At 42.4% G+C, this 10,399-nt stretch overlaps 1 protein-coding gene across 1 annotated transcript; it reads right to left on the bottom strand.

Annotated features, from left to right (window-relative positions):
* Positions 1–278: 278 nt before the first annotated feature.
* Positions 279–5,399, bottom strand: zgc:85858 (uncharacterized protein LOC405879 homolog). Its single transcript, XM_059354374.1, has 3 exons — positions 5,141–5,399; positions 2,224–2,299; positions 279–2,093 (listed from the first exon to the last, which is right to left on the bottom strand). The coding sequence occupies exons 1-3, from the start codon at positions 5,222–5,224 to the stop codon at positions 2,053–2,055; spliced, it is 201 nt and encodes a 66-aa protein (XP_059210357.1). The 5' UTR covers positions 5,225–5,399; the 3' UTR covers positions 279–2,052.
* Between the last annotated feature and the right edge of the window lie 5,000 nt (positions 5,400–10,399).

The raw sequence follows: 10,399 nt of genomic DNA on the forward strand, positions 1-10,399 counted from the left end.
TTTAATTTCTTGTCAAATAATTAAAGTTTATTTCTATTTTGATATTATTGATGCATTCATTTTCTTCTGTAATAAATAATATTTATATATTTACTTTGTGTTTGAGAGTTTTAGTGAGAAATTTTTTTTACATTTAATTAAAAATAATTTAATATAAAAGCTTGAAAAAAAGAAAATAGCAATTAGATCTTTTTGAATTAAATATTGAATGTAGAAATGTTGCTCTAATAGTAATAATAATGATGATAATAATAAATAAGTGTGAGACGAGGCGCCTGTAGAGAAAATATCTGCGGTTTATTTTGTAGAAAAGCAGAGCGAGGCGTCCGGCAAACGGCTGAGCTGAGAGCAGAGCTTAATATTTGACAGTCTGCACTGCACTTCCTGTTCAAACAGCTGATCTCAGGTCATTTAATCCAGTTTGAATTAGATTTATTAATTTGATTATTCAGATCATAATAAATCACCTGACTGCTGTCACCCAACACTTCCTGTACATATTTCACAATAAAAGCCTGCCATGACGATATTGCGATATCTGAAATAAAATAAAGCCATCAGAGAATTTCTTTCTTTTGAGGCAAAAACATCAAAGAGATGTTTAATTATCCACACAATATTATCAGAAGTGTGTTTTTGACTTCATATCAATATTTATTATCTCTTTAATGTCACGAGTATCCTCTGTACCACTGCACCACGATCAATAATCTGATCATCAGCTGACTGCTGCTTCACCAACACAACAAAGAGATTTATCTGTGTTTAGTGTGAATAAACAGTTGTAAAGGAGCTGAAATAACTACAACATGAGGCTTAATTGATGCTTTGTCAGAACACAAGAACACAGCTGTTAAAATGATGCTTTTCTGACTCGAGTCTGGTTAATTCAAAGTTATAAACTTAACTCAAACTTAACCTGATCTTAACCTGAATTTAACCCGATCTTAAACTGAATTCAACCTGAACGTAACCCAGACTTAACCGGAATTTAACTCAAACTAAACCTGAACTTAATCCAAATTTAACCCGAACTTGGATCTATGGATATAATGAGTTTTTTTTATGGACTGTTGAAGAGTTTAAGGTGTTTTTATGAGTCCGAATTGCAAAATAAAATAAAACAAAAAACTGAAAAATTCATATCATTTAAATGTTAACATTTGGGGATGCTTTAATATTATTTGGCCAATTTTAGGGTTTATGCATTAATCAGTCTGAACCCAAAACAAAGAGATTTATGTGTGATTTAATGTGAATAAACGGATCTAAAGAACTGATGCTTTGTCAGGTCTGTTAAATCAATGGTTTTCTGAATGGAGTCTGGTTCAGCAGTTATAAATCAATGCATATCACTTTCTAAGGATTGGATGTTGAAAAGTTTAAGTTTTTTAAGAGGCTGAAATACCAATTAACACAAAATTCACTGAAATATTTAGATCATTTCAGGGATAAATTAAGTGACACTTTCATGTTATTTGGTCACTTTTATGTTTTTTTTATGTATTAATCAGTGTGAAGCTGAAAAAAAGAGATTTATGTGTGATTTATTGTGAATAAACAGATCTAAAGGTGCTGAAATAACTACAACATGATGCTGAACTGATGCTTTGTCAGGTCTGTTGATTCGATGGTTTTCTGAATGCAGCAGAGATGATGTGATTTGAAGCTGCAGGCTGGAGTTTTATTGTGAAATATTTAGAGGGAGTGTCGGGTTACACTGCCAGCAGGTGAAGGTAGAGGAAGGTGTGACATCACACAGGTGTGAGCCGTCCCGCCTGATCTCAGCTCAGACACACACACAGGAAGTCTGCGTCAGACTGACAGGAAGAAGGTTTAAGACTTCATCTGACAACAACAACCAACAGGAATCAATAACCAATCAATAACCAATATCTGATCAGTTCATCAGTAAAAAAAAACAGACAGAGAGGAACACAGGTGTGTGTGTGTGTGTGTGTGTGTGTGTGTGTGTGTGTGTGTATGGTCATCATGGCGTCGTGGCCCCGCCCCCCTCATGTGACAGGCTTGCTCCTCCAGGGTCAAAGGTCATCACATGCCCTGCCGGATGCTCTGGATGATCTGAAAGATAGCTGCAACACACACACACACACACACACACTATTATTTATGTATTTAGGGTTTTTTTTGTGGCCTGAATATAAAGCACGTGGTCGCTTTTCTTCTCTCAATATTATTAATATTATTGTTATTCACACTCACCTGATCCACAAACCACAAAGACGAAGAGTGCCAGCAGCCACGGACCCACCGGAGACTTCTCCTCATTCACAGGCCGCTGAAACACACACATAGGCCTATCACGATAACACATTTTTAGGATGATATATTTTCCCAGAAACTATCACAATAAACGATAGTACCGTTGAGTTCATCCTTTTCCACAGCAATGAGTTTTTAAATCTCAAGAATATTAAACATTGGAATTGAAATGTGGGAAAAACATTAATTATAAACATATATAAATGATATATAAACAGCTGTTGGAGATTTTTTTGTCAATTCCTACTGCCTGTCATACATTGGCAGTATCACTGAAATAGCATAAAAAGTCTGCGTTATATTGGTCCACCAGAAGAGAGGCGTGGCTCCTATAAGAGGCAGGACAGTCAATGCTAACAGGTTAACAGTCAGCTCTGTAGCAGTACAGTGTGTATTTGCTGCAGCAGCATGTGTTCAGTGAGCGACCTCCGTTTGTTTACACTTAGCATGCTGGTTTGTTTACAATAAGAGGCGGACTCTGTGTACAGTTAGCATGCCGGTTTATTTACAACAAGCACCGGACACTCTGTGTACAGTTAGCATGCTGGTTTGTTTACAACAAGCACCGGACACTCTGTGTACAGTTAGCATGCCAGTTTGTTTACAACAAGCACCAGACACTCTGTACAGTTAGCATGCCAGTTTGTTTACAACAAGCACAGGACACCCTGTACAGTTAGCATGCCGGTTTGTGTACAACAAGCACAGGACACTCTGTACAGTTAGCTTGCCAGTTTGTTTACAACAAGTACCAGACACTCTGTGTACAGTTAGCATGCCAGTTTGTTCACAACAAGCACCAGACACTCTGTACAGTTAGCATGCCAGTTTCTTTACAACAAGCACAGGACACTCTGTGTACAGTTAGCATGCTGGTTTGTTTACAATAAGCGGTGGCCGCAGTTGTTGTGCTGCTGCTGAACAGTGAATTCCACCAAACTTTCTGGAGTTGTGTGGCTGACTGACAGGAGAGGGACAGAAGCAGCACGACTGGTGAAAATGTTGATGTCTTATGTAAACAAACAAGCACGTAAACAACAATTATCGAGTCCAGAAAAAAATATCGTGCCCATTTTTATATATCGAACAATAAGTCAATATAGTAATTATTGTGACTGGCCTACACACACACCATCATCATCATCATAATCACCATCACCACCATCAGCTGAGACAGTTTTGCAACGAAAAATCAACTAAATTAATTGCAGGTTGGTCACACAGTTCAGAGGGGAGAGGACAAGAGAGGATGTAAGTAGAGGAAACACTGGGATGTTTCAGGTTCATACGAGAGAGTAAGGAGTAAAGGGATTACAACTGCAAAAACAGTAATTAGATTACTGTTACTTTCCTGCAAGCAGGCTGTGTTACTGAACTGCGATTTTGTTTGTGAGTGTCTCATGACAATCACCTCTGAGCAGTGCGACGTCAGTGGTAACAAACAAGTGTCAACAAGAGACGGAGTGATGGAGAGAGCAGGACCATGCAGTGTTTAATGCCTGAAAGTACCGACATTACTTTGAGTTTGACTTGGTAAAAAGTGACAACAACATTAGCGTCCGCTATGTATTCTGCGTGGGAAGAAAACTTTGATCTACAGCAAAAAATTCCACCTCAAATATGAGCAAGCAGCTAGCAAGCCGACAAAGGAATGTGAAACTGATTGAGACACCCCCGGATCCCCCCACTGACATGGCCGCTGAGATTACCACATCCAATTCAACCAGGCAAACCTCCGACTGGCCCTCTACTGATGAACAGGTGAAGTAGACTTCAGAGCGACAGGACTTAGTGCCGCTGAACTTAAGAAGCTCGTCGCTGGCTATGTTGTCGAGGACATATTACCCATATCAACTGTAGACTCATGAGTCATTACGACGCAGCATAGAAAAAAATACAGACCAAAAGCGGTTTCAAGCTGCCGCAGAGAAAGTCATTTTTAGGATACTTTGAGAGAGAATAATACATTTGATTACATTTTATATGATGGATTGATGGAATGTGCAGAAAGAATATAATTAGACTAAAAGGTCTATTGCTTTATAGCATAATCAAGTTGTGCATGGTGTTTTTGAGATAGTTAAATTAACTAATTACTTTTTTTTTTAAATCAGTAAAGTAGCTAAATACTATTTCTAAGTAACTAGACCAACACTGATGATATATGGATATTCAGCCTAAATATATCGGGATATGACTTTTGGTCCATATCGCCCAGCCCAAGGCCGGGTCAGTCAGTGGGAGTGCGGGTCCCGGTCAGTCTGTGCGGGTCCGGCTCGTCCCGTTGGGCCGCCGCCCACAGCGTGTTTACACGGACACGAAGTGCACGAACGACACACAAAACGTAGAAATCTGACCGAACACACAACGGACAAAGCGGTGTGTGTGAGCCGAACTGAAGCCTGTCTGTCCTGCAGTCAGGAGGGTTTATTAAAAATATATATTTTCATTGTTTAAGTCTTGGGCACGGAAACAAAAAATTATATGACAGATTTCTCATGGAGTCTGGCGTCTTTCTTCTGAGCTCCTCTTCATCTCTCTCTAGCCGCTCAGAGGCGCCACAGGGCAGCAGCTGATTGAGCACAAATACTCGATAATAATCTATAATATGATATTATGATAATAAAGATCAATATTAAGGGATAATAAACGGCTCATTTGTGTAGATGCTAATGCTAGCTCAGCTAAAGCCAAGTGCTAGATGCTCCGCTGGTTCCGGGTTTTAAATATGAGTTCCGAACCAAATTCTAGCAGGATTATTGGTCATTTTAGAGAACATCTTTAGTCCCGGTCAGACCGGCCTGCTGCTGGAGGCTCAGCCCGGATCCAGAGCGCTGTGAGCGGCTAGCGGACCTACCGAGGTCTTCTGGACGTGTCCCCGCTGGGTGATCGTCTTGCTGTGCCGCTCGTTTGCCACCTTCATCCGCTGCACCGCCGACATGTTGGAGGATTCACGACCAGAGGTCAGGACCGGGACCGGGACCGGGAGAGGACGGAGGACCGGAACAGGCAGTGAGGATCCCGCTGAGAAGGAGAGACTCTGCCGGGGAGCTGGTTCCGTGTCGGCGGGCAGCTAATGGGGAGCTAACGGCTAGCACGACGAGCTAACGGGAAGTGACGCACCTCGTCACATGACACGGGACAGCGGCCCCCTAGTGGCGGGAAAAGAAACTTTGATTTATTGTTATAAATGTTTAAATATAAAAAATAAATGTAATATTGAATATAATAGCAATTATAAGAAATAAAGATGTATGAATCAATCATTTCAAATAATAACACATGTATAATAATAATAACTAGAAAATTTCCTCTGGGGGAAATTTTGAAAGGGCCACGGGGGCTACTGCCAGTGGGCCTCATTCATGAAACGTTAGTAGATTTGTGCGTAGATTTGCACATAAAAGCCTACGCTACTAAAAACCTACTCCGGATTCATGAACGCCGCGGGAAACTCAGATATGATCGTAAACACGTGTGTATGATCATGAATGCCAATCCATCGTAAGGTGGCAGCGCGCTCCCGATAATCAGCAATTAGCATGAACCCCGCCCATGAATTGCTAATGACCACCATATAAGGAGGTGTGTAGAGGCATCCTGTCGACCTGTCAGTCATGGCACAAAGAAAAAAAGAACGAGAAAGAAAAAAGAATTTTTCCGAAGCGGAGATTGAAGTTATTTTGGGAGAAGTGGAGTCCAAAAAAATTTTTTTATTTTCATCTGTTAGTAGTGGTGTGACAGGGACAGGCAAAGCGAAAGCGTGGAGGGAGGTGACGGACGAAGTAAATGTGGTTTCTGTAGTGCAAAGAACTACGTCCGAGGTTAAACGTAAATGGTTTGACATTAAACTTGACGCAAAGAAACGCATTAGCGCACACAAAAAAGTACATCTGCCACAGGAGGAGGACGCTCAGAGTCCAAATACCCCGTTGGTGCGCTCTACAACGGCCCGAGTAGCCGCGTGCGCCTCATTGTATGCTCCTGTGGTGTCTGCGGGCTGGCCAGTGGGGTCAGTGACGGCGTCAGTGGGTAACCCCTATCCCCTATGGATATAGAAAGGTAAGTCCATATATAACACACACATGTGATTATGCAGGCTATATTCTTACCAATGAGCCAGCCGTCTCTCACAGCTCCATCCTCCAAACGCGTGCCAATTGCGCAATTACGCAGGATGAATGCGTCATGCGTCCCACCGGGCCACCGTGCCACAACGTTTAACAACACACACTTTGCGTCACAGATCAGTTGCACATTCACGGAATGAAAGTTTTTCCGGTTAATGTAAGCAAATGCATCACCGGATGGAGCCTTGATGCGTACGTGTGTGCAGTCTATGGCACCGATAACACCTGGCATGTTTGCAACTGCACTGAACCCCTGCATTACTTCTGTCTGCCGTTGTGCGCCGTATGGAAATTGGATATACTCTGGCATTAATTTAATGATACCTCTGAGAACTGCAGGCAGGATGCGTCAATTTACATAGATAATTCACAATTATGAGTTTAATCTGAATCTTAATCCCGCCAATTGCCAACTAATTTAACTAAATATGTTATATTTTTAAACGTTTGTCATGTTTATATCACATGTTTCAAAGGCATCTGCCTATTGTGTACATAACAGAACGCATTATGAATTAAAATTGTAATTTCCAACAGTGACGAGCATTATTTATATGCGTTCTTAAATTTACACAAGCACTACGTGTGGTCAGCAGCATGTGTAGATTTTGTTAGTAGCTACGAAAAGATCGGAGCTACTAAAATATTGATGAATGCGGAGATGCACGTAAATTTCCGTCTGCGAACGGTTTACACACAAATTCGTTCTGCTCACGTTTCATGAATGAGGCCCAGTGTGTGTACACTATGATGAGATTCTTCAGAGATTTCAAACAATTAATACTAGTAATGTTATGATACTATTCCTCTTCAAGTATTTATTTATACAGCAACTTTAACCTCAAAATGTGTGTGTGTGAAACATTTGTATCTGGAGGAGTGTGCGTGTGTATGTGTGTGTGTGTGTGTGTGTGTGCGTGCGTGTATCTTTAACTGTTATTACATTAAATGACCAGTGTGTGTGTGTGCGTGCGTGTATCTTTAACTGATATTACATTAAATGACCAGTGTGTGTGTGCGTGCGTGTATCTTTAACTGTTATTACATTAAATGACCAGTGTGTGTGTGCGTGCGTGTATCTTTAACTGTTATTACATTAAATGACCAGTGTGTGTGTGTGTGTGCGTGCGTGTATCTTTAACTGATATTACATTAAATGACCAGTGTGTGTGTGCGTGCGTGTATCTTTAACTGTTATTACATTAAATGACCAGTGTGTGTGTGCGTGCGTGCGTGTATCTTTAACTGTAACTGTAATCACATCAAAACATCAAAGCATGGGGTCGACCAATCAGAGCAGAGCAATCAACGGAATTAACAGCTGTGGAATCTTCTGGCAGAGTGAAAGCAGCCAGAGGTGGGCAGAGTGAAATTTCTGGCCTCGAACAGAAAGCATTTTTGGCAAAACCATAATACCTATCATTGATCCGACTTCACTTTGAGCGTCCTGAGTTCTTCCTGAACCTCTACATATGTTTTTTTTTTAAGAAAAATGAAAAAATAGCTTTGTTAGAGCGATCTAAGAAAACAGTTAAATCTCACTTTTTCCGAAATCTTCCTGCGTTTTTAATATGGGACCCAATGAGGCTGTTGGTGGTTTTGGTGGCGCATCTTTGCGTCGTACGCCCAAATTATAACTCTGACAGCTTTACCAGAGGATTGTGAGTGAGAAGACAAATTTTCCTACATTTCTATGTATAAATTATTTCTGTAGAGTGGAATTTGCGGCCTGGAGTGCAGTTTTCAAATTAATTTTTTGACAGTTTTACCTCTCCCTCTACACTCTGAGCGATGACATCACACACTCTGACACGAACATTCCGTGCAATACACACCCATTATAATCTCAGAATTTCTCCAAAAATGATCATGGTCATTGAACAGGGATTGATAAAAAACTATATGACCTATCGAAACGCAAAGTAATGCACCAATACACAAGACTTGTGTCTACTGTTTAAAGTTTAAATGGAGTCTCTAGGTGAAATTATGCCGGAGAAGTAGTCGTCTGAAAATCTTCAATTAATGTTCTTTTTTGCTCATTTTCTTTCGGCCGTCCCATTCATTTCAATGCAAAATTTTGAGCAGTTTTTCGCGACTTACGTCGCGAAAAATTCATATTCCGTAGAGAAAAGTAATAGCACACCGATCCCGATCAAACCGCACGTTTTGATATATAATTTGTCCTGCAACTCGAAGAGTTAGTTCGTCCCGCTAGTAGTAGCGGGACGAAATTGCGTCCGGAAGAGGAATAAGAAGAAATCCACAGTATAACAGTAGTGCTCGGTGCGATTGCCCCGAGGCCCTAATAATAATAATAATCATCATCATCATTATTATTATTATTAGGGACCGAGCACTGAAAGTGCGAGGACCCTATTGTTTTTCTCCTGTCTATTATTAGGGACCGAGCACTGAAAGTGCGAGGACCCTATTGTTGTTCTCCTGTCTATTATTGGGGACAGAGCACTGAAAGTGCCCGAGCAGGCAACTACCTTTTTTCTAGGGACCGAGCAGGCAACGACCTGCAAGGTCCCTATTGTATTTCAAATTATTTTATTTTTTTTAGGGCCCGAGCAGGCAACGACCTGCAAGGTCCCTATTGTATTTCGAATGATTATTCTTTTTTCATTCTTCTTCTCAAACTCAACCTGGGAAAGACTGAGCTACTCTACCTCCCAGGGAAGGGCTCCCCCACCACTGACCTCCACATCACAGTCCAGAACACAGTGGTTGCCTCCACAGAAACCGCAAAAAACCTTGGCGTAATTCTTGACAACCAACTGTCCCTCTCAACAATCTTGGCTGACACACAACTTTCTCAAACTCAACAGTGACAAAACTGAGCTCCTCCTCATAGGCACCAAATCCACCCTCAAAAATACCGGACCCATCTCACTCACCATCGACACCTCCACTATCACTCCCTCCCCCCTGGCACGCAATCTCGGTGTTATCCTGGACCCCACCCTCTCCTTTGATCCTCATGTCCGCTCCACCGTCAAGACCTCCTACTTTCACCTCCGCCGCATCGTCAAAATCAGACACTGCCTCTCTCCCCCTGCTGCCGAATCCCTCATCCACGCCTTCATTTCCTCCCGCCTCGACTACTGTACTGGCATCACTTCACGTTCCCTCCACAAACTCCAACTGGTCCAAAACTCTGCTGCCCGCCTCCTTACCCACACCCGGTCCCGCCAACACATCACTCCTGTTCTCCACTCTCTCCACTGGCTCCCCATCAAACAGCACATCAACTTCAAGATTCTCCTCCTCACCTTCAAGGCCCTCCACCATCTGGCTCCCCCTTACCTGTCTGACCTCCTCATCCCCCACCGCCCCTCCCGTGCCCTCCGATGCTCCTCCACTCTCTCATTGACAGTACCACCATCTAAACTCAAATCCTTTGGCGACAGAGCCTTCTCCCGAACTGCACCCCGACTCTGGAACTCTCTTCCCCAAACTGTCCGCGACTCACCTTCACTCTCCACATTCAAGTCCCGTTTGAAAACCTACCTCTTCTCCCAAGCTTTTGACCTCCCCTACCCATAACGAGTTTCTTGTCTTGCTCCCCACCACCCTGCTCGTTTTTTGTTGTCCCCCCCCGTATGTATACTTGTAAGCGTCTTTGGGTTATTGAAAAGTGCTATATAAATCCAATGAATTATTAGTAACAAACATCACCGCCACTACCAGATCTTGCAGATTCTAACATCAGGAGAATCCGCCCGTTTCTCACCCAGAAGGCAGCTCAGGTCCTGGTCCAGGCACTGGTCATCTCACGCCTGGACTACTGCAACTCCCTCATGGCAGGTCTGACTGCCAAAGCCATCCGACCTCTGCAACTCATCCAGAACGCAGCTGCTCGATTGGTCTTCAATCTTCCCAAATTTACACACACAACACCCCTCCTCCGCTCCCTCCACTGGCTACCGGTGGCTGCACGGATACGTTTCAAGACTCTAGCTCTGGCGTACTCTGCTGCT

Source organism: Centropristis striata, chromosome 17, assembly GCF_030273125.1.
Source record: "Centropristis striata isolate RG_2023a ecotype Rhode Island chromosome 17, C.striata_1.0, whole genome shotgun sequence".
In the NCBI taxonomy this organism is placed as follows: Eukaryota; Metazoa; Chordata; class Actinopteri; order Perciformes; family Serranidae; genus Centropristis; species Centropristis striata.

Excerpts from the sequence above, each read along its gene's own strand:
- zgc:85858 (XM_059354374.1), bottom strand. The coding sequence starts at position 5,224 with ATGTCGGCGGTGCAGCGGATGAAGGTGGCAAACGAGCGGCACAGCAAG. Across the intron at positions 2,300-5,140 it reads GACACGTCCAGAAGACCTCG|CGGCCTGTGAATGAGGAGAA; the intron begins GTAGGTCCGCTA and ends TGTGTGTTTCAG. Across the intron at positions 2,094-2,223 it reads CTTTGTGGTTTGTGGATCAG|CTATCTTTCAGATCATCCAG; the intron begins GTGAGTGTGAAT and ends TGTGTGTTGCAG.